The sequence below is a fragment of the Acartia tonsa genome, chromosome 7, assembly GCF_053477335.1.
Source record: "Acartia tonsa isolate MP-2025a chromosome 7, ASM5347733v1, whole genome shotgun sequence".
Lineage (NCBI taxonomy): Eukaryota > Metazoa > Arthropoda > Copepoda > Calanoida > Acartiidae > Acartia > Acartia tonsa.
The window spans coordinates 27,751,821-27,779,701 of NC_137266.1; the positions used below are offsets into that span (position 1 = coordinate 27,751,821).

Below are 27,881 nucleotides of genomic sequence, written 5' to 3' on the forward strand. Positions count from 1 at the left end.
TTGTTGGAAGTTTTAAAAAACAACTTTGTAGGGTTCAAATTAGGGGAGATGGGTAGATTTCAGAAAAAAAGCCATATAAAATCTGATATTCGTTCTGTTTTTTTTAAGTTTTAAAATTAATTTTAAAAGCTACTAACTATCCCAACTAAACCTGCAGTTGCTGGAATCTGTACTCTACCTGACTTATCAACTGCAGCTACGGATGGTAAAACTAAACCTGCACAAATGGAAATACACACAAGTCACATCCAGGACCAGAAAGTTACAGGTGAGCCAAACTTTATTACATTTGATTTTAAAAATCAGAAAATTGTCACAACAATTTCTTTTTAGTACCTAAGCATCAAGTAAAATTTAATAACGTTTCAATTTGAATGTCTACACTACGTAGAAAAATCAAATACTATTCAGAGCCTGAGAGTATCAGCTGTGCTAAGCCGCACCAAACTATGGAATCCGAAGGTGAGGGAGAGGAGGAGCTGATTGCCAAACCAAACCTCACTTCAGAGGAGGAAACAGAGGGGGAGGGGGCAGAGGAAGAAGAGGAGGGCGATGGGGATGAAGGGGGAGGTGAGGAAGATGAAAACTTGCCAGGGGAAGAAGATGTAGAAGAGCATGGGGAAGGGGAGGAAGTTACAGGGGGCGGCTGGATGAATGGCGGTCAAACTAATGGGAATTATGCAGAAATGGCGAGATATATGGCGGCTGCGGCAGCTGCAGCTGCTGAAGCACATTCAAAACCTAATGGAAATTCTGCTACCAAAGATGGTGAGTTTTCACTTGGATCTAATTAACATTTTTAATAGTTTTCTTACACTATGATTTGTAGAACTTATTTAGAAGAGTTATTTTTTTCAGAACTTTATGAACATTTTTATTTCTCTAGAAATTGATGATCCTGTAACCATGGTTATTTCCCCAGATCTACCCTTCCACCTTCTTTCTCCTTCACCTGAAGGTATTGTACGAAAGAAAAAATCTGTATTTTTTATGTTTGTCTTCTCTAGTTCCAAACTAGATCCTAAAACAAGAAGAAAAAAAACCTCATGATCTAGCTTTATTTTAAAATATGCTATAACTTCGTCAAATGCTTTGTTTAAGTCTAAAATATCTTAATTAATAATTATCTGTAATATCTACTATAAAATCTAATAAAAATATCCTATCTTTTATCAATGGTAATAGCGGCTTCGCAACCTAGCATTTCGGGGCACTGTATTCAAAGGGGAAGAAGAGGGAGAAATAAAATCTAAATCAGTTCGTGAATTGAAATCTTAATTGTCAGACTAAAAACTCATACTATCTTATATTATAGTTAGTTATAAGTAAATATATAAGTTGAGGTTTAATTCAAAGGATTTTTACAAAATAAATTGGAAGATTTTCTAAGAACAATATTTATTTAGATGTAGAGGACATGGAAGAGGATCTGGAGGCCGAGGATTTACTGGAGGCTGTTGATGATGAGGGGAATGATGATGGAAAGGTAGATAATATTGATAGTGATATAGAGATAGGAAGATAGATAGTAGGATGGATGATGAGATAGATAGTACGGAAGATATAATATTTATTAGATAAAATATTTATTATTAGATTTATTAACATTAATGATCTACATATATACAAATTACTTGCTTTTGATTTAATGATTAATTCATTAATTTGTGTAATATGGCTGCTAATGAGAAAGGTTGAAAGCTAGGTATATAGCTAGATTAAGATACATAGACAGTAAAACTTTCACAGTATTATATAGATTAATTGGCAAATTCTTTGTTGCATTGGTTTTCAAAATAATTCATTCAAAGAACGTTAAGAAGAATAGTTAATTTAGTTAAGAATAGTAATGTTGATAAATAGATAAGTTGAGATAGATTGTAAGCTCGATTCAATAAATGGATATTTCATTTTAATAATTCAGCATTTGTAAGCTTTACATTGTTTTAGGTTTATACAGACAGCCTTAGTGAGATGTGCCTTTGTGTGTGTAAAGTATGCAATACCAAAGTAAGTTTTTTAAAATTATTTTTATAGTATTATTCTTTCCTTGTATTGTATAAGGAAAGATTACTTTTAAATAATCTGAAAACCAATGAGTATCTCATATGAACCTAACTAATCGGTTTTTTGTTTTGTTCAACTTTTCTCAAGGACCCAAAAGCGATGAGACATTTGACTATAAATTGTCTACATCCCCAACAATGTAAAACAAAATTAACCCTTCTATATTTAGATAGAAATTATTGTTTGAAACGTTTGAAGACTGAGAGTTAATAAACCAACCAATTAAATTTTGTTAAAAAGTACCCAAAGTCTACTTTGGGTACTAGTGTAATTAATGTATCTTCCATCCTAGACTTTGTTGTATTTACAAAATCGTTTTTTCCTATTTGATATGGAACTTTTGAAAAGATATATGTTGTATATTTTAAAACTACGTATTATAATATTGAGTAAAATGGGGGAAGCTTTGCTAAAAAGAAATATTAAATCATGTTTAAAAGCAAAACTTTCAGACACACAATTTTATAGTAAAACTTTAATATCCAACATTTTTAGTGGGTGGGTGTGTGTGTGTGTGTTTGTGTGCAGATTAATATTCCCCATTTTCCTTCCTTTTCTATAACCTGCTACATGGTTTCCCCATTTAAAAATCCCTTTATATTCCTTCTCTCCCTACCCCTTCCCTTTAAATGTCTTTTTTCAGTAAGGTTTATATTACCCTAACTGGTATAAAAATTAGATACACCCATGGATTTAAGAGTATTGGGATATCGTAGACTGGTAGTTTTTCTTAGATCTTTAAATATGAATCTTGTTTCATCAAAAATCTTTTACCTATCCATTTTTCTTCTTTAATCCAAATCGAGTAGTTAAATTACTTATAATTTATTCTTAAATCTGTGGTACACTTATACTATTTACTTCCTATACAAACTAGCGGCTCCGCTCCTAGATGCCTCTAGGGTCACTCAAAATGAGTGGGGAGGTAATGTTCTCCTACTAATACACTATGTATCTATTTGTGTATTTAACTGAGTAAAGAGAGGAGAATTCTATCTGATTTCACCCATAAATTCAAACAGTTACACATACACAATTTTAAACCTTTTTTTGTTCACTTACAAATTTCAGAAAGGATATTTTTTCCCGGATAAAAAATTATATTTGTATCCAAATTGATTTTGTCAATTGAAATTTAGGGGTTGAGGGGATATTGTTCACATTAGCATGGGGTTGGGATACCATTTTAGGTTCTTTTACGAAATACATATCTATCTATAGAGTTACTTCGCTAGGTATAAATATTATTGTAAAGTTTTAATGAATAGGATACAAAGTTATCAATAACTGTAACTATTAAGAAAATTTGCTTAATATTACTAACACAATTTTATTTAAGTTCTTTTATGGAGGAATCCAGGTTAATGTCTTTAGTTCTGTGTAGAGCCAGGCTATTAACTTATTTTTATATAAGGAACCATAACATTTAACCTTACTTTTACAGATGTTTTTACAAAAAATACTTGTATTGAATAGAAGATATTATAAACTGAAAAGTTAGTTAATCAGGGTAGTTTGTCTGAACAAAATATCTCAGAAATGTCTGATCTTAGGGTTTTACTTTTGCAAATCTTTGTAGGGTGTTTTCAAGCTAGTTTTCCTATCCCCTCCTGTATGCTAGGGTCGCAGTGGTTAAATAAACTACCAATTTGCAGAAAACAATAGGAAAGATTTTTAACAAATCAGTTAAGTCTAATAACTGTTTCGTCTTTCAGTTAGCAAAGGTACTCTATCAGTAGGAAATGTCCGTACGTCCGATAAAAATATAAATTACAGTTTCTACAATAATTGGGCAGTATTTCTAGACTTTAATATATCTACGCTGTCTAGACTTCAGTTAGACACAATCTAGACATTTAATACGCATTTTATTAATGCTACGCTGCTTTGTGTTAAAATTATCCTTGTCCACTTTATCTTGTTAGAAGCTAGTATAAAATCTAATGTAAAAAAAGATGTCTAGAATGAAAATATTGGTAATTTATATTTTGTATTTTTATTTTAGCTCCCCCCTCTCCCAATAAAATAAAAAAGTAGATAAAGTGGGGTTGAAATCTAGCTGTAAAAGTGGAAGGGTGTAGATATATATTTTAAATTAGAAACATGGATAAATATACTGTTCATATAAAAAATAGATTTTATTGTTATAAGCGCGTTTTAAATAAAGAGCATCCTAGTGATTCAAAATGCCTTATTAAATGTTACTTTTAAATGCTGTAAAATACATTACTGTTCTTAAAAAATATTTGTAGCTTGTTATTGCTTTGCTACTTAGGTATTAAGGAATATAAGTTTTCCGGAATTTTAATGTAGGGAGTAGATTTGAAATCTGCATCAAATTTTAAGGATTTTTTATAAAATTCGTTTTTTGTAAAATTCTTTATCTAAAAGCGGAGATACATTTTAAGTTAATTAATTTTGACCAATAGGATAGGTGGATTTTAAACTACCTGCGCTCTAATTGGTTGAATGATGTACGACATCCAATCAGAGCGCAGATTTTTTAAATCCACCAATCACGGATGCCAAAATTAATTAACTTAATTTGTATTTCCGCTTTTAGATAAAGAATTATACAAAAAACGAATTTTATAAAAAATCCTTAAAATTTGATGCAGATTTTAAATCTACTCCCTACATTACAATTCCGGAAAACTTATATCTCTTATTAGGTATATTTGGTCTTTTTCATAAACCGGCAGCTGCGACCCAAGCATTGATATAGGGTTCTGTACTCAAAGGTATAAGGGCAAAAATAGCTTAGAACCATCACAAGTCTTATAATAAAATAGTCTAAACCATCCCGGGACTAATGACTAGCTTATCAAGAATGGAGAAATCGATTGGTTCAGTAGTAAAGTTTTCAAAATCTACAGACAAAAAAATCCTTACTACTTTAATTGATAGGAGAGTTTAAATCTTTATATGAGTCTATATTTTAAAATCATTTTAGAACCATTATTACATTCCCTGATTTTAAAGAGAATAAAAAAATCCAGGGGGGGGGGGGGGAAGAAATACAAAGGGAAAGGTTGGGTAGGCTTCCAACGGCCTCCGACTTTTTTTATTGCTATATTTTCATAGAAATTCATATTTCAATATTCTCCTAGCTCAAACTAGAATTTAGAAATTTAAAAATTGTAAAAAAAAAATAAAATTAAACATATTGGTAAGTCACTGTAAAAAAACGTATTTACAGTGAAGCTTTCATATTGATTGGATGTCCGTCAGTACAAAGATAACACAATCAAGTGGGGCTCTAGATGTATTAAAGCAAAGCAAATCAAAGGCTCTTAAGATTTTGTAATTAAAGCAACAAAATGTTAATCACTGAAACCACTTAATTTTTACCTCTAATACTAATAATAAGTCCACATTTTATAAACAACTAAATGCTAATAGAATGAAAGAAAATAACTCCCCATCTCTATAAATAAATTTAAAATGTAATAAAAACCTTAGTATATATTGATTTTTTTTAGAGTATTGTTGGTTTACAGTAAAGCTTATCCCCCCTCTATCTCTTTCTCTTACAATCTCTCTCTCTCCCTGTATAAGGTCCAATTAAAAATTTAATTGAGTTGGGTCATAGTGTGCTTAATTATTTCTAACCAACTATCCAAACTTTATTTAAATACCTATTTATTTTTGTAGATTTTACAGCAAAATTTCGTGAGTTTTTTAATAGGAAAATATTGGTAGCGTTAGTGTATCTTGAACTTAAGCAAAACGTTTGACACAACAAAAAAAAAGATTTTTACTGAACGAAATCCTTATATAAAAGTAGTTTGTTTGTATCGAGAGATCTCGCTAACCAATATGGTTCTCCTTTACAATGTAGATTCTCATAGTCTTTGGGAATGGTTATGTTTTTTTTACGGTTGGGATTTTACTTTTTCTTTTTTAAACAAAAATAAAAATAAGGGGGTTGATTTTAACCCCCACCACCTCATGTTCCCCCCACAGGACTCTATAGATGTAGCCGCTAGTTAATAATGCAAGAAACCCCCCCCCCCCCCTGTTCAAAAATCTTTAATAGTTAAAACAAGAAGGAGGCGTTAACCCTGTCCCGCCTCTCTGAGATACCACTGGACGCTAATGTCAAAGCCTATTTAATTGATAAATAATTTCAAACGTATTTTTGTTTCAGATGAAATTCAACTCTCTACGGGAACATGTTCGAATCCAACACAACCTCAGGTAATAAAAAGAATTTGACGAGCCCCCCCACAGGAATTGTACCAAGTAGGGATAGCCCGGATAGGGCCCCCAATATTATATTAATCATCTTGTTAATTTCTTAGTTTCTAGCAACAAACAAATAAGGGTTTTGTAAAGCCCCAACAGCAGGGACAGGGCATCTAATATTATACTTATTATTTGGTACGTTTCATAATTTTAAGCAATGATGTACCCAAGATTTTGCCAGAGTTGTGCACAAAACACAATCTAGAAATTTTGACAGCACCCTGAAACCAAAATCGAGGGGGGTGTATTATGGACAAGATGCTAGTTTTATGTTAGTTGGGTTTATCAACCCCTCTTTGTGTCCACCCCTTGTTCTTACCTTACCCCCTTAAAAAAAAAGTTTAAAGGGGTGTGTTGTTTACCTGTCCTTTATCCCCATCCCCCCCGGTTGTTGAAGGAGGATGTATCAGGGGGTTATACTGTAGACCTATGTACCAGGAGGGATTTAGAAGGGTGGATAAGGGTGTGGTGTATATTATATAGATAAAAGATGTTTTTTACCTACTCTTATAACAATTTTGTTTTAGAATGACTGAATACAAACTCAAGTATGGTAAGATAGCCTACTCCAGAATGACCTATCACAGGCAAGTTTTTGGCTATTTTATTAATATTATTTCACTAGTGCTGCTAGTTTATAATTTTTCTCACACTCTGTTCCGTATGTATATGTATACACAAGCCTCTGTATATACCAGTACATGCAATCCCAAGTTTTTAGTCAAAAACTTATATTTGCTGAACTAGCCATTTATTACCTAGATAATCTGTATTTATACTTATGTTCTTTATCTTATGAGTTTTGTTAGCTTCTGTTGCTAAATTACTTTTAATAATATTGGTTCTTGTCTTAGTAAAAAAAATATTTATTTTAAACCTCTAATATTCATAAATATAACAGCAAATATTTTGAAGTTTTCCCAAAGTTTTCTTCACTAAAAAATAGCAGCCGAAAAAATTATATTTCCTTCGTAACGTTACGGACGGACATACAGACAGACAAAGTGAATAATATTAGCTTCGCTACCCAAAAAACTAACAATATTTTGATATTTTAGATGCAAAGCTTGTGGTAAAGTACTTCGTGCCATTTATGCAACTATCAAGAAGCATTTACAGACTGTGCATAATCTACAATTCAAGGAATATGCAAATAGATACCATGTTTTCAAGGTATTCATTGTCTACGTTATTTACTGGTTCTGAAGTAATTTAACTGTGTATTTCAATTAGATAAAAACGTAGGACCTTTATTGTAAGTCTTAAGACACTGACATCCCAATCATTACAAACAACCAACCCTTTAATTGTACGACCTTTGTATGAAATTCTAAACTGTCCAGTGCATTGTAATTAGTTGCTACTGTTTTGGCCCAAATAATTCCCCCTACAATTACAATTAGTGTCACGTGACAGACATATACCTGTAAAATACCTCTTATGGGCGAGGCTGACAGCCCGAGACCAAAACCAGTCCGAGTCCACCAGCCCAGGAAAACTAAGGGGAGCAGTAGTGTCCCCTTTTCTGTCCATTCACCCTAAATAATTCTAGTTTAGTCATGTTAATCTTTCTAGGTTTACCCTTGACCTCACCCTTATATCCCCGCTAGAGCCGCAGCTCTTAGAGGGATTTTTATGGGGCGAGTTAGAGTTTCCCTTTCTCTTTATTCCTGAAATGATTTAGATTAGTGTAGCTGAGTCCAGACTTCCTTAAAACTAGTTTATAAGGTTAGTAGGGAAAGATTTGGTGAAAGTGTAAATTGTAGTGGTAACCGTGCGCGCGCTTATAATTTCAAGAGAAAGTTTTCAGTTGAAGATAAACCATTGAACTGTTGATTAAAAATGTCTTTTAATGCAAACATGGAGCTTTGGACAGAGATGAGTGAGCGTTTACAAGGTTTGCGAGCGGCTCTGATGGATAAGGCTGATCGGACTGACGAGGAAAATGTCAAGAGAGAGATTGCAAGAAGTATGTATAAAAATGGATGGCTAACAACCCAGCTAGAGTACAGCCGACCCACCCCTGAGCAATCTGCTGATGCCCAAGCTGATGAGTTGGCAGCGCTCCAGCACGAGGTTGATATGCATGAAGCTACGAGTGTCGCTATTTAGGGCTTTCAGCCTTAAGTACCTAGTTAAACTGATCTAATTTTCAAGATTTCCAGATTTAACTAACTAACTAAGTTTTATCATGAAAAATGTTGGAGTCCTATCTATCATTTACGAAAGTCTAACTCTAATAAATATGATAAAAATCTAATGTAATTTATTATTTATACTGTACCATAACCTGTATAGTAGTTGGATGTTTGCCTGTCAGTAACTCTTAAATGTCTTATATGCGCTGTTTAACAGTTATATACTTATAACGATTATCTTTAAATTAATTTGGCTAGGTTTTAGCCACCTTAACTTGCAAGGTTTTTGCAAGTGAGAGTCAGCTAGTTTTCCTAGCTTATGTGTAATAATATTGCAAGGTTTTTGCAATTTATTTTCCTGTGTGTCGATGATTTCTGTAACTATTTAAATTTTACCTAAAGATATTTGGCTAGGTTTTAGCCATTCTCGACTTGCAAGATTTTTGCAAGTATAATCATAGCTAGGTTTTCTAGCTTTTGTTGTCTAATATTTTTGCAAGATTTTTGCAAATGCTGGTCGACTAGTTTTCCTAGTCTTATAATATGATAGGCTTATTTTCATTCTAAATAATCGAATCTACGTGTTGCCTTAATAAACTTAAGTACGTTGTCAAGGTTAAGGGTGGGTAAGTCTATAACTCGTAAGAAAATATGTCCTAGATGTTGTTGTCTTGCATGGCTGAAGGCTGGACATTCTGTTAGGTAGTGTTCTACCGTTTCCGCATCGTCAAATTCTTCGCACTGTTTGCATGTAGGTGCGGCCTCTATTTTCATATTGTTCAGATGGTAGCCAAGTGTTGCGTGGCCTGTATAGATTTGTGTGATCATGTTCATCATCCTTCTTGGTTTAGTTATCAGTTTTCTCCACAAACCATTCCTGACACTAGGTAGCATCATTTTTGTTTGTCTACATGTTGTGATTCTCTCCCATTCTTTCTGCCAGTTTTTGAAAGTGAAGTCTTTAATTTCCGCTTTTATATTTGCATCTGAGATGGGAATGCATTCTCCAGGTGTGTGTATTTTCATCATCGCCCCTAGCTTCGCTTTTCTATCGGCCACCTCGTTTCCAAGGTGGCCTTCGTGTCCAGGTACCCAGGCCACTAGCACTCTGTTGTCTTCTCCAAGTTTGTTTAGCAGTCTTTTGGTCTCAAAGATAACTTTGCTTCTTATTTGATAGTTTTGGATTGCTGTTATGGCAGAGGTGTTATCAAGGTAGAAATTTACCGTCCTGTTCCTTATGTTGTTGGATATGAGTGTGAAGGCTGCTTCTGCCAGTGCTAACAATTCAGCTTGATATACCGTTGTATGGCTACCCAGGTGTTGGGCGCCACTGATTTTAAGTCCTCCTCCAGTGATAATGTAGCCGAAACCTGCTCTTCCTGCCATCTTGCTGCCATCTGTGAAGCATGTAATTACTTCCTGGTCTTTTGTTCCTGGCTTCAGGTTACTTTCCCTAGCTTCTTGTCTAGTGCCAATCTTTGTTTTAAAATGTGTAGGTACAAACTGTGTATGAACCATTCTGTCTCTTGGTAAAAAGATTGTTTTAATGTTCTTTGCCAGCTTACGTATAATAACTGCATGTGATTTTTCGCTGACTATTTCAGCCTGCTGCACTGTCCAACTGTTGTTCCATATCAGTCTTTTGTAGGTGTTGATACTTTGTGCCTGAAGGTGGAAGACTATAGGTTCTAGTCCCAGCATCACTTCCATCCCCGCCGTGGGGGTGGACTTCATACTGTTAAGTATGGCCAGACAGCCTTTCCTTTGTACTCTCTCCAGCCTTTTTCTGTTCTTTCCATTTAATCTACCTGAGATACCTTCAATCCAGATCATAGCTGCATACGTCAGGACTGGTCTCACTACCGCTGTGTAAAGCCATCTGCATATCCTTGGGTTGAGTCCCCAATTCTTGGATATCATCCGTCTGCAGTACATCATGGACATGGTTGCTTTGTCTGTTATGTTCCTTATATGAAGATCCCATTTGAGATCACTTCTGAATGTTACTCCAAGATATTTCATGCTTGACACATACTCCAGCTCAGTTTCATTCATGTAAATTTTTGGTAGTACTGGGTTTTTCTTGTTGGTAAACAGCATCAGTTTGGTTTTGCTTGCTGAGAAGCTCAGTCTGTGGTCTGTAGCCCATTCCTCCAGTATATGTATGTCTCTCTGTATATTTTGTGCGCAAGATATTTCATCCCAGCCGATTGAGATGTCAAGTATGTCATCCGCAAAAATGTAGAGGTCTGTTGGGTTTCTTTCTGGCATTCTATCACTTAGATTCTGCTGATTATTATTCCATAGGTGAACGCTTGCTACGGATCCTTGTGGTGTGCCTCTAGTTGTTTGTTTGGAAACCATGACGTCATCATGCATGGCTGTCACTTTTCTGTTTTTAAGCATTATTTCTGTCCACATTACCGTCTGTCTTGATGCTCCCATCCGCTCTAGGTTATGTATCATCATATTAATGGAGGCATTGTTGAAGGCGGCGTCGATGTCTGCGAACAGAACAATCGCACACTCGCCATTCAACTTTGCCTTCTCAATTTTCGCCACTACTGCGTGGAGACAGTCTTCTGTATTGGTGCTTTCCTTGTATGAGAATATTTTCTTACTTGTTTTAGATCTAAGATGGTTTTCACTAACTTCCCAGTAAAGTGTTCTTTCCAAACCCTTTAATAGGAAGCTAGAAAGGCTAATGGGTCTTTTAGATTTAGGATCAAGGCTGTCTTTTTTACCTGGTTTATCAATAAACGCTACCCTGGTGTCTAGCCAGGTTCTAGGGCACTTACTTTCCCTCACACTTCTACGCCATAGCTTCACAATGTCCCCCCCAATAATTTCGATGCCTTTCTGTAAATGACACGGGTAAATGCCGTCCATACCTGGAGATTTAAACGGCTTAAAAGATTTTAACGAATTAGTAACTGTTTCAATATTAATAACTCTTTCAATATCAATAAAATTATTATTATTACTATGGTCATATGGCTCCGTATGTCTGTCATCCTGTTCGTCCGGAAAATGTGTGTTTAATAAGACATTTAAGGTATCCTTGATGTTTTGTGTGTATTCCCCATTAGGTTTTCTCACAGTTCCCAGCTCTCTGTTGTTGTTCATCTTCATCAGTTTCTGTATCCTGGCTGCTGCATCAAGTCTATCCATTTCCTGGCACAAATTGTACCAGGCCTTTTTCTTAGCTGATTTAACTAAAGTATCATGCCTATTTCTAACCGCCCTATATTCTGCTGCTCTTTCTTCATTATTAAATCTACCTACCCTTCTCCTATGAAGATTAACTAATTTCTTACTAGCCTCAAGGTTCGAGCTCCACCATTGTGGGCGATTCTTAGATCTTTTCTTAACACTAGGACAACTATCATTGTAAGCACCTATGATATCATCCCTGAGCTGGTCTGCAGCTGTATCTATGTCTACCAAATCAACATTACCTCTTTTATTCCGCTTTTCTTGTAGCATCTCCCTGTATCTCCGCCAGTTGGTTTTCTTTATACATCTAAAATTATCAGAGTTATTTATGTTGATATTTTCAGTTAGCTCGAAATCTATATACGCATGATCCGAAAAAGATTCAATATCACTGACCCTCCATCCAACGACCCTATTAATCAAAACGTCCGAGACAAAAGTTATGTCTAAAACCTCGCCTCTCAAGATGTTAGAAAAAGTTGGTTTGTTACCTTCATTTAAAACTATAAGGTTTTTTGAAATTATGAATTCAAGTAAGTCTTCTCCCCGTTTTTGGGACTCTGACGAGCCCCAACTCAGATGTCTTGAGTTTACATCTCCCCCAATGATAAGTGGTAAGCTATTAACTCTGGCATATTCAACCAGTTCTATTAGTTTTTTGGCGGGCGGCGATTTTCCTTCCGCCTCTGGTTCACCTGGACAGTAAATAGAACAAAAGATTATTTGTTTATTATTAAACCTGAAAAGAACTGCTGTATGATCCCTATCCGTGAATTGATTAAGTTGGCAACCCCTAACTTCTTTGCTAGTAGCTATACAAGCTCTATTATCATTTTCCTTACTACAGTACACATTAATATTATGAAAAAATTTTACCTTATTATTTGAAATATACGGTTCTTGAACCAAGATAATTTTTCGTCCAAATCCTGTCCGTTGGGCATTTGTAGTCGTCATCGTTGTATCAGTCCGGTCATGACTCCCAGTAAGCCTGGCCCCACATTGAACTGTGGCAGAGACAGCTTTGTGTAGGTTGGCCTGGGAGATTGGAGTATTATTTGTTGTTAGTGTTGGATTGGGCGATAGTATCTGGCTCTAATATGCTCTCGTACTTCTTGTATGCCTTGTCTCTCAAGTCTTCTTTGACGGCGGTGATCATACCGCCGTCAGACAAGAAGACATATGACATACCGAGCTTCAAGCGGCCTTTTAGCCTGATCAGTTCCTTGAACAGCTTTTCATCCACCTGCAGTCCGACGGTAAAGAAACCATTCTCCGTGTCTGACAGCTTGTTCTTGGTGATCTCGGTTACCTTGAAATGATAGTTCCTGGACTCTCCAGTCTCAGGGTTGACATATTTATCCTTGATTATCTTATTCCATAGTTTTATCTTCATCTCCATTGTTGTCAGATCCTCACAGAAGAATTTTGTGTGGATCTTGCCCTTCATACTACGGTATAGTCTCTCCTGTGGCTTGTAGATTATGAATTTTATGCCCATGTCCTTCAGCTCCTCGGTGTGAGGGTCCATCCTTTTGATCTCGTTCTGGACAAATTTGGCCGTGTAGTTGTTGTTACAGGCAATCCAACCTATACGGTTGTTGATTCCACCAAAGATTGAGAGGTCAAAATCTTCGTTACCATTTGTCAGAAATTCACAATACTTATTAACCATGGTGGCATCTACGTGGTCAAAGGCCGCCTGATCGATAGCAATGCTATCATCATCGTACCTAAACTCATAGATGATGTTGTCAGCTGCCAGGGTTGCATAGCTAGGTCTGCTATGAACTTCATCCATCACTTCTTCTTCAATGAGCTTTGTGATAGATGGTCCACCAGTAGATTCTTCCTTTGCTTTCTTGAGCTTGTTGAATTCAAAATCTCGTTGTTTCTTGGCAGCACGCTTATCAGCACCAGTTCTCCTTCTCTTTTCCTGAATATCAGACATATCAGATATATTATTAGTGTTTACATTTCTCTCTTTCTCTTTATTCTGTACTTCCGTCTTTCTTTTCTTTTCTCTGCTCTTGACCACAATGAAAGGTTCATTGTCATCATCATCTTCATCCTCCATGTCAAGTATAGCTGGGTCTACATAAGTAATGTCTTTAGTGTTTCCTTCTAGGTCCAACTTACTGTCATTTGCAGTCCAATTAAGTTCTGTTATCTCTTCTGTTATTTGTAAGTGTCCAACAGTCTTTCTTATTTCCTCTTTCTGATTGTCTTCAAGACTCATGGCACTGAGTTCAAGACTATCATCCTTGATTGATTGTGCGTCGTTGTTAAATGAGTCATCATCAATGTCAACATAATCATCATCAGTAACATTGGTTCTCGTAGACGAGTCCCTATGTACGTTCTGACTTTTTAAGTTCTCAAAGTTCTTGCCTTGGGTCCTTTCGTTTCCGAAACCCCCTGGCATTACCTGTACAGTAGCCCTTTCACCGCCTTCCGCCTGTACAGGATCACTTCCGGCGTGGGTATCGGTAACCATCGGGGATGTTCCGCCCCTAGAGACCACGCTGCCGCTACCACCGACGTGGCCCCCATCTCTGCTTGATTTCTTGGCCTGGTTCATTTTCAAAGAAGTTCTGCAAGATTAATTTGTTATTAACCATAGACAGTTAATTTTAATTAATCCTGGTGGAGAGAGGAAAAGAAAGTAGAGGGATAGATGGAGGAAATGACAAGAGTCTGAGATCTTAAGCTACATAATATAAACATCCTACTTGAATCCATTAGCTTGAGTTAAGGGAAGTAAGTAAGCTAAGGAAAAATAAAAGAAATGAAATGATTTTGTCCTAATAAAAATAAAACTAAAACACCCTGACTCACTTTTTAAAAATAGTCGCTACTGATTAAAAAGTTTAACAAAAAATTTACTAATTTTCACCATTGTTTGATAAAGTTTGAACTTGAACTTGAAAATTTGCGGTGACGCTTAAACTAAGTGTACACAATGGTGACCCTAGCGACTCCTTACGGTGAAACGTGTAATTAACCGAGACAGGGTTGCCGTCAATCATATTTGTTGGTTGTACTTTTCATCGTTATTTTTAATTTTAATCGGACTAATCTTACTGTTGTTTGGGGGGGGTAAAAGTAAAAATTGTGAAATAAAATGTTAACATCTCTTTTTGTGTAAATATTTGTAAGAGTACCATTTTTGGGGGATAAAAGATGTGAAAAATTTTCCTAAGTAGACAACCAGTGGTACTCAAATATGGCGACCGTGGTATGACAGTAATTTTCTTGAAAATCACGCAACCTCGTTCCTTATAATTAAATCTCTTAAATATTAAGATGATCCAACTACAAGTTTGGTCCTAGTTCTTTTTAACCTAATTGAGAGATGTTAACCCCTATCTTATTTTGACTATTCTACACTTGTAAGATTTGCAAAGTAGTGTCTACACACCTTTTAGTTGGGTCCCCTGGACCGTAAGCCCCCGTGCCTCGACAAGGCTTGGTGTATCTACGACCCTCTCTTAACCCACCTAGACTGATGCTCCCTTTCGAGCGGCTAGGCAAGGGAGGGCACACGAGGGACGTGACAGACATAGCAGCAGTGGACACCTTTTTTAATGGTACTCTAGCATGATGCAATGTGGAACAAACTCGATTCAGATACCTCGCCGACAGCAAGCAGGCATGCTATCTTTTACGCTAATGCCGCTTGTAACAGCGTCCTATTGAAATTTTTTTTTATTTCTAGGGAAAGTTTGATAAAGTTGAAGATATTTCCACTATCGAGGATAAGATTTATTCAGATGATCCCAGTCAGATGTGCATGACAGTTTGTAAGGTAATATGCTTCTCTTTAAAGCCAAAATGTATAAGAATGTTATATTTTGCAATGTAGTTTTCAGTGTTATTTCTAACTAATACTTTATTGTTAAATTAGTTTTAGATCCCTTAGCAACTAAGTAACATTGTTGAATTAAAAAGTAATCTTAAAAATCATTCCCTATAATTATAACTTTATAAGTCATCAAACACTTAGCACAAGTCTACACTATGTTACTTTAAAATAAATGGTGTAGTTATCTTGTTTTTGGGCATAAGTCAGTTTTTTAGGTTATTAAACTAAAAGGTCTAAAAAAAATAGAACGACTTTTTTATATGTTCAATAAGTCCTGCTCAAACTCCACTTTCAAGCATTCGTGGCTGTCTTATGTCAAGACTTCGTTACTAATGACACAAACTATTAAAGAATGTTGATAATGTTAAGTACTTAGGTAGGTAATTATTGAGAAATATTAATACCTATTTGCAGTTTCTATTAAATAACAGAAATGCCTCGATATCTATTTGATTAAAATATTTGTTAGGTATGTAACATGAACCTGGAGCCCTACAACATGAAGAACCATGTGAAGGGAAAGCACTACCTCTCTATGCTCGAGTACAAGACTAACTTTGGGGAAATTAAGTTCATCACAGAAATATTTCATAAGTAAGTTCTGCGTTGCAGAGGTTTTTTTTATCTTAGATTGTGTCATAATAAAATTATTTTGTTTTATGTATAGGTATAAACAACAACGGAATTTATTTGATAGAATTTTTTTTATTTTCTGTTGTTTGTTTGGGACAAACTTAGTTTTTAATAAGACAACTCCCGATAATAATTTGAAATACGAAATATTTGTTCGAAATAATTCGTTTGTTGGTTACAGCTGGGTTGCTGTTATGTTAAATGGTTATATGTAATGTCTTGGTTCAAAGTTGTCAAGTGGAGACCTTTAGACGAAGGTTGGGCAATCAAAGAGTTGTTTGTTTGTTATGTTACAAATGAGCTATCAATATCTTGACTCGAAGCCCAAAACATCCTTTCTTTGACGGGATCACTTGATACTCCAGATTTTAAACAGAACTCACATTTCAGATGTAAAGTGTGCCACAAGTGTGTCCTGTTTGAATACCAGAAGCTCAGTAATCACATGTTCTTTAACCACGGCATCGGCATTGCTAAATACAAGGACTTCCTGCTTGGCAAACTCTCATTAGGTAAATGATTCACAAAGTCTTAGTGGAACACCCAACAAATTTCTTTTATACAAAAAAGTAAGATTTTTGTTTGTCTGTTAATCCATTAAACCGATGGAATTCTCTATTTTAAGGATTTTTATCCTCTTTTTTTCTCCTAAAATTAAGTCTCGGGATGGTTTTAGGCTTTTTTCCTGTCACTTCCCCCTCGAACACAGAGCCCCTTATGCTATAAATTTGGGCCTTTTTTTATACTTCTCACAACATAATATTACATAGATAACAATTTAGCTATTATTAAGAAATACTGCATGACCATTGATTGATATCTAGCTTTTGAAAATTGTTTTTTTAAATACCTAAAGCGTTTATTTTTTAGGATCTCTGAAGCAAATGGAGGCAGAAGCCATGAAATCCAAATCAACTAAAAATGGATCTCATGAAGGTAAAAAAAACTTTTAAGTACCAAGAATCGATATCTTTCAAACTAAGAGCTTATATATGATAAGATAAAATTCGTTAAAAAAAATACTTTGAGACTATCTAGGTATGCTTCATGAATATGCTATACCTAGGTAGTTTAGGGCCTTTAAAATATTTTCTCTCTAATTTTTTATCAATTAAATTAGGTAATGAGTCTTATTTTATTTTACCTAGATGCCCGCTCAAAGAGCTACAACGATGACTTGCGCCTGAACAAAGCTAAGCGACTGCGGACCTCACCCTTTAACGGCGGATACAATCCTTACTCCAGCCACCATCAGAACCTGTTTATGTTACCTGGCCACCACCGGGGGGCGGGTGGGGGACCCCCGGGGGGCGCCCACCCTTCTCTAGCCCTTCTTCAGTCCATACAAGATTCTCATAAATATTTTCACTCAGTTCAAGGTATTGATTTTTAACAGAAGCGTAGCCTTTTTATTATTCTCGAAATTTTGGGCATCTTTAGTCCACTTTAGAATTCTTCATGGACTTCTGAAATAGTGATAAAAAAAGTGTGTTTGAATGCAAGCTTTTAATCGTGACTGTCTAAACAGGGAGTAACAATCGAAATTTAACTTTCAATCATTTTCTTGGGTTTACTCTTCTTTATCTTATTTTAGAAAAATCTGGCATGCAACAAATGTTGGAGAACTACCAGGCCCTCATTCAAAACCAGATGCTCATCCAGCAAACCTTGGCCGCTAAAGCCGCCAGTAGCAGCAGCTCTTCCCTGTTAGGTGGCGGCAGTGGAGGGGCTGCTGGCAGCTCGCAACAGTTAGCAGCTGCCCAGGCGCTATTGTTGAGCAGTTTGGCGGCCCGTGGCAGCAGCTCGGCGGCTCCAAGTAATGACACTGCTTCCCTTTTATCAAGTCTTGCAGGTTAGATTCATTATATTTTATAGTTTTAATGTTAAGAAATAAATTATTTGATATTTAACTTAAGTATCCTTAAATAAAAGTAAAAGAATGTATGTCTGTATGCCTTTAGCTTTAGATCTATCTAACTCCTGGATTGATATGGTTCTCCTTTCTGTAACAAATTTCTTACAGGCCCTGGGATAGGAAGGTCTATTAGGTGGGAGGTTATCTCCAAGAAAGATACGCCTCTAAAAATAAAATTATTGTTCAAAAGATAAAATTAAAGGTGTATGGTCAATTTACTCACCTTATTCCCCCCTAATCCCTCAAGTACCCCTAGAGGCCTCTAATGGATGTAGCCGCTAGTATATGATATATCAGTAAACCTAAAAATGATAAATGACAAACAGAATATTTGGTTCACATTCTAAAACCATAATTTAATTTTCAGGACGAGGATCTGGCTCTGGAGGAAGTGGAGTTGACGCTGCAACTTTATTGAGCACCCTAGCTGCCAGGGGCACCTCTTCAGATACAGCGTCCTTGTTAAACTCTTTGGCCGGTAGGGGAAGTTCAGGTAAACTATTATTTCTTAAATATCACTAAGGGGGAGGTAAGTTGTGCTAAAATTCCATAAAGGTGTAAGTTTTAAGACTTAAAAACAGTAGTAGAACGATAGTATTCACTAAATATGTGTATTCCTTATTGAAAAGAACTATAGACAAATTTTTTTTTATCAAAGTTAACATAAATTTTATCGTTCTACTACTGTTTATAAGCCTTAAAACTCACACCTTTACGGAAAATTGGCACAACCTACTACCCCTTTATGTTCAAGTACCTAGGCAAATAGCAGTTTTTTTTAGAAATGGTAGGGCCCTCCTTTCCGTAAATCTTTTGTTTAACTAGAGGATGCGCCCCTAGCAGTATAACACTGCATGATAGACTCGAAATAAAGTATTACCAAACTTTACCAATATACTGTAAACAAATATGATAAATATACAAGCAAAATAACAAGTTAATGTTGAATTTCAATTCCTTCTCGTCCCTTCTTAAGCATAAAATGAATTTGAAAATTTTGAAAATAGATTTTAATTTCCTTATAAGGATGTTGTTTTTATATGTCGTCTTTATGACAGGTAAATATTTTATAAATATATTTCTTAAATTATATATAAAAGAAAATATTATACAATAATATCAAATTAAATTAAAAGTATTTCAACTTGTTTTATTTTTTTTGGTACTAAACTCATCCCTGACTTGAATGAGAGAAAAAGTTTATTTTGAATCAGATTGCAGAAAGAACATAATAATAAAATACACAATAGTCTCTTTGTGAGTTTAAATTTATAACATTATTTTTTGTTAATGAATTAATGAAAATTATTTTGTTTAAAATTTGACTAAATGACATCTCGTATAATATACTTTACATTCCACCTTAAAAATAAATCTGTAAGGTGTATATATATGTTTAGATATCTGTAAACCACCAATTTATGACTATTGATTTTTGATCAGCTGTAGGTTTCAATACTAGATGTTTTTTTAAGTAGCGCAGCTACTCTAAATCTAGAGAATAAATCTAATTTTGCTTAGAATTTACTTTTAGGTGTTTTAAACATTGTAAATTAAAGATTTTATTTTAATAATTAATATTTTACAACAATATCTTCTAAAAACTGTGAGGAAGTTTGATAAAATTACGTTTATTTTGCAAGCTTGTTTGAAAATATTTCATTATTTTTATAATTCTGACAAAATAGATTTTCTGTTTAAATAAATAACATAGCCACAAAAAGGTTTAAGTAGTTATTGAAATATTCTATTACTATTCTTGTGTGTGTGTTTGTGTAGCCACAGCTCCTCTGTTTTTTCTCCTGATAAAGTGCGTTGTCAAGTTCCATCCAATTTTAAGAAGTTTGCGACTTTTGCGGGTTTTTTCCAGAGGTCAATGGGGGTAAGGGTTGTAGGTTTTGCAGGACAATTAAAAAGGTGTTGAACATTGTGGGGGCCAGTATTACAATCAGGACAGGTATTTGGTATTTCTCCTTGGCTTATTCTGTTCAGGTATTCATTTAAAATTCTGGAAAATCCACTTCTGAGTTGAGATAGTTTTGTTCTAGCCTTTCTTTTCAGTTTAAGTTCATCTTTGTGGATTTCTGGGGGTTTTGAACCGAGAACTCTGTTTGGCTGATATTTGTTAATAACATTTTTGACTGCTTTGGTATGAAGTCTTTTTAGACCTTTCTTTTTGGTAGGTGTATCGATGATTGGTAGGCATGGTCTAATATTTGGTTTAAGGTCAATAGCTGTAGGTTTCATATTTCGTTCTGGAGGGGGCCTGTCCAGGTGTTTTTGTCCAGGGTGTCCAGGAAGATGCATGGCTAGAACATATTGTTCTGTCAGGAGTAGGGCATGGTCTTTAATAGGTAGAACTTTTGTCTCTTGATGTAAATGGTCTATTCCTGACATGCCTAAGCATCCTGTAGCAATCCGTAAGGCTTGGTTTTGTGCTGTTTGCAATTTTTTCCAGTTATTTGGTTTAATTATAGGGCTCCAGATGGGATTGCCATATTCTAATAAGCTTCGGCCCACGGCTTTATATGTAATAACCAAGGTTTCTTTATCTTGTCCCCAGTCAGAGCCTGCCAGGAACTTCATCATATTTATCCTGGGTTTCACACTGTCTGTAAGTTTAGTGATGTGATGTGAGAAGGTAAGATGGCTGTCAAAGTGTACACCCAAAAGTTTTGGGTTCTTCTCAAGTGGGACTAGAGTGTTGTTGATTTTTATTTGAGGATGTATATTACCTTGGCGTCTGTCTGATGTAAACAAAGTCACCGTGGATTTTTCTGGTGAAAGTGACAGTTCTCTCTCTTCAAGATATTTGACTATTGTGTCCAGGTACTTATTCAGCTCTGCAGTCATTTTATCTATGTCCGTTCCTGATGTATAAATTGATTACTATTCTTGCTAATTAAATATTCGTTAACTATGTTTAATTTGCATTTTTAAAATAGACAAGAAAAATATCCTACTTAAATGCTAATTTTATGAAGTTATCTTAAACCTTTTCCAAAAGTTTGTTTTATAAAACTTTTTTATTTTTCATTGATTTTATTGATTATATAGGTTAAAAATATCAAAAGTATTTTTCAAAGGCTCTAGATAAATTTTGATTAATTTCGATTTTTGATTTTTTAAATTTTTTTTAAAATCTGCAAGAATATGCATGTCTATTCAAAGAATAGATTATATAAAAAACAAAATTAAACATATTCAGGCTATCAAAAAGAAAAAAATATTCTTTTTTACCATTAAATCGCAAATATTTAAAATCATTAGATTTTAAGCTTATTTTGCATGGAAACACATTTTTTCAGTTATTTTTTCTCAACAATGGATCTTAAATGATTATTACTGAAAACTTTTATGAAAATGTTATTATCAAAAACTTCAAATAAAGGAAATAATTGCCGTTTGCAAAAATGTGTGCAAAAAGTTGCCAATATCTCGTTAGAAGGGACTTAATGGATTTGAATTCTTACTGCCTATGAGTTAGTGGACTATAAACTATTAGAAAAGTATCACTTTAAGGTGAAATTTTGAGGGTCAACTTTTTTTCTTTTAAAATTCGCAGTGATAATAGCCTTAAACAAATTCTAGACTTGGATTAAAGCAAAAATAGCTGAAATTAATTCCATACAAATATTTCTCAAAATGAAGAATTCTATGTGTTCTCTAGTTACCAGATATTGAAGGGCAAAACATGTTATTTGTTATTTTATCAGATCTTTACATGATATTACTAGGTAGAGATGTAAAAGAGCATAAAACTTGCTTTGATAAAAATGAAGAAAGTTATTTTTTTATTAGGTAGTGATGCAGCGGCTCTATTAAGCAGCTTAGCGGCCAGAGGAGCTTCTTCCAGTATTCTCAAGACACAAACTTATGCAGCTTTACAAGAAGAAAACAAAAAATTTGAGAGGTAAAAATTTACGCCAAATTTCTGGTTGTAAATAATACACTTTTAAAACCCTTGTAAACCCTTGAACTAAATGACATGTCACATAATTGATTTTTTTCTTACTAGCAGCTTCGCCTCAAGCATCTAGTGGCTCTTTACTTAAAGGAGCTAGATTGGGGAATGGGATAGATATATACTTAAAACCTTAGACCTATGTAACGCTTACCTAAAATAAGAAACCTATCAGTTCAGTTAGGTAGTAGTTATCGAGATCTGAAGCTTCAATCAAAAAACTCTTACTATTTTATAAAATTTGTTAAGAAGATGTATAAATAGACGGATCTTTCTTAGTTTTAAATTGTTTTTTTTTTAAATATTTGCTGCACAAAAAATATCGTTAAGGGTTTGACACAAAAAAACTTTAAATAATTATTATTTGTTTGCTTTAAGTAGCAATAATTTTCAGTGGAAGTGAGGAGCCCAAACCTGTGTCATCACCTTGATTTATACCAACACTAAATATGGAATCTCAATTACAGAATAAGTAAAAATATGTGTACTGCCAGTGCAACACAGAGTAAATAATGTACACATCTCCTGTTGAATACCAAATAAAGAAAATATTTACCTACCTAACCAACGCATCCCAAAGTTAGTTACATTACATTTGGATTACCAAAAATTATATGAAAATTAAAGTATTGTTTATTTATCACAATTAAACTTTTATCGCTTGCCACTCAGGTTTGAAACTTGTTTTGGCATGTTTTAAAACCAGTATAATGTAGATAAAACTGGTTTTGAATCAGTATAAACTAGTTATAGGTGGTATAAAACCAGAAATATTATTTAAACAGGTTTTGAAACCAATCATCGCTGGTTTATACAAGTAAATATAATTTTGAAAACCGGTTTAAACCAGTCAAAAGATGACAGATCTTGTTACCTGGAGCCAACCTTCTACCTGGAGTAGCTAAAGATGGTTTCTAGAGCAATTTTAAGCTTTAAAATCACAAGTAATAAAAAATAAACATCAGGCATTTATTAAATTGTAACACTGAAGTATTAAATTCCTCTAGAACACATCTGAAATATTTGAAAAGAATGCCTTTGCCTAATGCCTATATATTGCAAAATTAACTACCTTCAATTTGTGTCTATTGTACTTTCAGTTCACTTGTTTTTGGATTTCAAAAAGTTTAGTAATTTAAAAACTTTTTATATAAATGATTTGTAGTAGGTAATTCAAAGCTTTTACCTTTTTGGAATAAACAATTGATACCTATTCTATAATAGAAATCCAATTACAATTTGAATCATTTTAAAATAAGATATTGTAACAATTTTGAGTGGCTCCTGATATTTTTTACCTGGATTTTAAAAAATGTATTCGTGTACTGATATTAAATTACTGGAATGCCTAAAAATATTGGCCTAGCCTAGCTAACCAAGCGTAACTGCACCAACCCAAATCTCCTCCTAGTATTGCCTGAAGAAAGAAAAAAACTAGACCAAAACCTGTTATTATGCTATGATTATGTCCTCAAAGGACTTTAAATTACAAAATGTATTGTATATAACATAAATTTTGTGAAGGTTGGTTATTTTATAAACCAAAGATTTTAAAATCCATGAAAGCCTTAATTAAAACCAAAATTGAAAGTAAATTTTGTTGACAAATCAACCTTCTATGCATACACTCATACTAGTGAACAATTTATATATAAACTGTTTGGTATATTCATTCATATTTTAGTCTTTGTACAAATTTTTATCAAATCGGTATTAAATAAAATATGCATATTAAAGTGAAATAAACTTCCTAATTTTAGTCAACATTTTGCACACCTCTTATGAACCAAAATTGGATTTAACTCTATATTAATTTTGTTGATTTTTTTGGTTAAAATTAAGTTTTTTCTTGTGAGAGGTGTACTCTTAATAAAGATGCAATATTATTATAAAAAATTCATTTTCAGTTAAAATTGCACTTAATTTTTTACTTATAACAAAGTAATTATAATATTACAATTTGCAATTAAAGACTTAAATTTTATAATATTTTCTAATAAGTGTTAAAATGAATTTTCTACTCTTAACATACATGCAAAAGAAGCATATAATGAATATAAAAAAGTGCCATTTCAATGTCCTCAGAAAATTTTTTACCATATAAAAGTATTTTACCATGTTTCTTATTCACTCTGACAGTTAACAGTTAAAATTGTAAATAAAAATTTGTGATTTTTAAAAATGATAAAACATACATAAAATGTATTTAAAATATGAATTTACACAAATTTACAGTCTTGTCAAAAATTTTTAATTATTTTAAGTCAAGTTGATTCAATTAACTTTAAAAAAAAAAAGTAGAAATATTCTTGAATTTAGTTAAATACACTTATTTATGATATAAATAAAAATAATTTTAAGGTTTAGCATTTTTAAGTTTCATACAGTATTTTAGCATTGTATTAATCCTTAAGATTTAGACACCTATTATCTATCTATTTATTGAGTAGCTCTAAGAAACATTTTTGCTATTATTGTATTTTTAAAATAAAATTTAGTTGCATTTTTTTACCTTTTATCAAAAATGTAAGGAAAAGCCATATCGAATTTTTCTTCCAAAGATTAAAAATGAGAAAAGAATTCTTACCAAAATGATAATTAAAACAACGATTATTTTACTTAGTAAAAGGATAGTTCCAAGAAAGGTATTGTGTAAAAGAATGGTTTATTTACTAAAATGAACAAGACAAACAGATTCCTAAAACAAAATATTAGTTAAACATTGATAGGAGCAGTATTTTCGTTGGTGTTTGTTCTTGTACTTTTCACTTTATATAACAATGAATACCTATATAGTTGATTTTAATCATTACCTTTCTCAGAAATATCTCTTTTATGTAAATTATGATATTATTTATTGATTTGCATAATATTACGTTATAAATGAAACTCTGGAAAATAAAAGAAAAAAAATGAGCGAGAAACTAAGCTTACAATTGCTTTTTCTGAATTCTCAAACTGTTTAGTATAACGTTGTTTATAACTTGCTTATTTTTCTTTACTTTGAAAACTTAATTTGCATTTTAGTCTAATTTTATAATTTATAATGTTTTCTTTTTTTTGAAAAGGAATCAATCCTTATATTAAAAATTATCTATACAAATTTGACTCGTCGCCCCTCAATACAGCCAAGAAATTTTAACATAACACCAAAACAGACAAATGACCATGCAATTAAATTCCTTTTTTAATTATCAAAATTCGGATATTTAAGTTGCATAATGTTTGCGCTTTGTGCTGTAACTAAAGGGAAGTGTGTATGAAGTGGGGAGGGGAAAAAGTAGGTTCACTTGGAATTGTTTGTCAGAACACTTGTCCCTGGGTTTATCCTTCTTATAAAATTGTTATAAGTCACTCCTTTTGAAAACTTATCGATTTATTAATTATAGATTTTAGCAAAGCATTTGACTACAACAATTTATTTTAAAATCCGTTATTAATGCTTTTCAAAAGTAAATTTATGAATGAGTTTGAATGTATATTTTTATTAAATGGTTATAATTAGTTAAAATAAAAAAATGTCTTTATTGGTTATGTTAAAATGTCTTAACCGCTATTAGGGACGGCAGTGTCAAAAAACCTTAATTATGCAAAACCTAAATTGTACAGAAATTAATTGAAAGATGCAGTATTTAGTAGTTAATCTTGTAAGTTTTTAATCAGGGGTTGGCATAAGCTTACTGAAAAATAAAATACAGTAAAATAGAAAAAATGCAGGGAAATTGCATCTGAAGAAGAAAAAATGGCCCGTTCATTTCAGCCAGTCTAAATTTTAAAACAATTTTTTATTTACACAAATAAAAAATTTTTGTTTAAACAATCATGCTCAATTTTGGACTCATTTCTGAGTGCTATAATCCTAATTCTGATGCTAAAACTGTTTTTATTTCAGTATTCTTATTCCAATTCCTGTGGTTTATTTTGTCCTGTTTTTATTCTAGCTGGCTGATTTTTTAAAAAGAAACAGCTGTTTGTCACTTCGCAACATTTATATCAATAAATTTTTTCCAAATAAAATTGTTTTTAGTGGCTCAGGTTCTGTATGTTTTATGTATGTTGGTCAATCTTATGGAAATGCTTCGCCCCTAGAGGTTTACATCTCACCTAAAGAAAATACTTTTGGTAGTGTGTCTTTGTGTTAAGGGTCCCCTCATAAAATATCATAAATATAAATACCCTTGATTATTGAAATATCTGAGAATGAAGTCACGTTTACATGAAAATTGAAATGATTTATGAATAGTTAAAAAGATAACAAAATATATGAAATGATATAGTTTTGTAAGTTTAAATAACAAGTACAAATATTTACTTTTCATAATAAAAGCTAAAGACACTAAAATGTATTCAAAGTATTTATAACAACAGCAATAATGCGTCATTAGTGTGCCTTCATGCTGTCGGTGAGGTGTCGAGTTCGAGTCTGGACCACACCGCGTCATATTAGAGATTTTAAAAAGGTACCTACTGCAATGTCTTTTATGTGACACTACTGAGAGTAAAGGGAATGACTTGGTCCATAAACAGGTGCAACTCATTACTATGCACAGTCAGGAGTCGGGGACTTCCAATCAAAGGGTTGGTTGTCTGATGTATGTTGTATCGCATCCTATTAAAAGCGAATGATGCCCTGGGTTCTTTAGATGATCAACCAAATCGAAGGAGAATCCCGCTCTAAAAAGGAAATTATTTAGGTACACACACAATAATACCACAAAAAAACAAATGCAATGTCAAAGTCTAAATTATATTAATATACCACCATTCTTCAAATAAAGAGTGGCTTTGCTTAAGTTTTATAAAAAAAAATATTTATTGTACAAAATTGTTTTACGTTCAAATTTCTACTTAAATGACGTAAGTGATACAGGATGTCATATGCAAATTTGTCAACATAGAAAAGTTAATATATATATAATACTAAGTAGGATGATGTCTGTCCGTCCGTCTGAAGCTTAAGATCTCGGTAACCACTGAACCGATTGGATTCTACTCTTCAGGGTATATACCTACTGGTCCTGTGGTGGTTTTAGGCTATTTTCTTGGGGGGTGGGACACCCCCAACCCCCCCAAAAAAACAAAAAATCCCCCCCTATTTTTTTTTTTTTTTTTTGCAGAAGATTTCCTAGGTCCTTTATTTTTTTTTGCAGAAGATTTCCTAGGTCCTTTATTTTTTTTTGCAGAAGATTTCCTTGGTCCTTTACGAATTTCACCTTAATTTTTTTTGATCACCTCTTGGGGCAAAGCCCCTAGAGGCTAGGGGCGAAGCCGCTAGTGTAATATAAAGTAGTATGTTGCATGTGTGTATCTCCACCCTCCCCCTAATTTTTTTCTTTTCGAAACTCAAATTGAAAATGAGGGGTGTGGTTGGACTTCCCCTCTCCATCTTAAAGGCCCCTAGATGCTTCTAGGGGCCACAGTTATGGAATCTCGACCACAAAGATTTTTTTATCCAATCTTGACAAGTGAGGTATTTTTGGAAAGAGGAATATACATAGAAAACGCCTATGTAAATTAGAAAATCCGCAGAAATCATATTTGCAAGTTATTTGCAAAAATCTGCAATGTTAATTTGCAAAATCAATTTCATGCCTTAAATGACTTATTTAGAAAAAATCTTTTTATGAAATGTGTTTATCTATAAGTTTAGAACATACTTAAGGCAAAAACAAATTCTTAAGTGTTACTTTTTTCACCTTATAAATGAAAAAAGCAGTTTTTCACAATTTATGATAAAAAAAGGTATAGGAACAAAAAATATGTTTTTTCTTGATGTAAACACAATAACTGTCATAAAATCTATCATCCTAAATGTAAAAATCAGATATAGACTCC

General features: G+C 33.5%; 2 protein-coding genes across 19 annotated transcripts in view; one reads left to right on the forward strand and one right to left on the reverse strand.

Annotated features, from left to right (window-relative positions):
* Positions 1–26,063, forward strand: part of LOC145325186 (uncharacterized) — a 30,011-nt gene extending 3,948 nt beyond the window's left edge. The window contains exons 2-20 of one of the 18 annotated variants that reach the window (XM_080168064.1): positions 155–268; positions 412–768; positions 887–958; positions 1,407–1,486; positions 1,951–2,010; positions 6,218–6,267; positions 6,843–6,902; positions 7,374–7,488; positions 15,388–15,477; positions 16,004–16,128; positions 16,558–16,679; positions 17,038–17,103; positions 17,316–17,546; positions 17,762–18,019; positions 18,450–18,575; positions 21,884–21,995; positions 22,441–22,956; positions 23,054–23,136; positions 23,306–24,623. In XM_080168064.1, coding sequence (XP_080024190.1) covers positions 155–268; positions 412–768; positions 887–958; positions 1,407–1,486; positions 1,951–2,010; positions 6,218–6,267; positions 6,843–6,902; positions 7,374–7,488; positions 15,388–15,477; positions 16,004–16,128; positions 16,558–16,679; positions 17,038–17,103; positions 17,316–17,546; positions 17,762–18,019; positions 18,450–18,575; positions 21,884–21,995; positions 22,441–22,477 — 2,075 coding nt within the window. In that variant the 3' untranslated portion in view covers positions 22,478–22,956; positions 23,054–23,136; positions 23,306–24,623. Of the gene's footprint in view, positions 1–154; positions 269–411; positions 769–886; positions 959–1,406; positions 1,487–1,950; positions 2,011–6,217; positions 6,268–6,842; positions 6,903–7,373; positions 7,489–15,387; positions 15,478–16,003; positions 16,129–16,557; positions 16,680–17,037; positions 17,104–17,315; positions 17,547–17,761; positions 18,020–18,449; positions 18,576–21,883; positions 21,996–22,424; positions 25,744–25,938 lie in introns of those variants that run through there. The other 17 variants (XM_080168066.1, XM_080168067.1, XM_080168065.1 and 14 more) reach the window with 17 other exon arrangements.
* Positions 12,380–14,259, reverse strand: LOC145325185 (uncharacterized). The gene is made up of 2 exons (XM_080168053.1): positions 14,098–14,259; positions 12,380–13,605 (listed from the first exon to the last, which is right to left on the reverse strand). The coding sequence occupies exons 1-2, from the start codon at positions 14,248–14,250 to the stop codon at positions 12,724–12,726; spliced, it is 1,035 nt and encodes a 344-aa protein (XP_080024179.1). The 5' UTR covers positions 14,251–14,259; the 3' UTR covers positions 12,380–12,723.
* Positions 26,064–27,881: the final 1,818 nt, after the last annotated feature.

Bases quoted from the DNA above. Each gene is read 5' to 3' on its own strand.
- LOC145325185 (XM_080168053.1), bottom strand. From the start codon at position 14,250: ATGAACCAGGCCAAGAAATCAAGCAGAGATGGGGGCCACGTCGGTGGT. The intron at 13,606-14,097 runs GTAATGCCAGGG...TCTGATATTCAG, and splicing joins GTGAAAGGGCTACTGTACAG to GAAAAGAGAAGGAGAACTGG.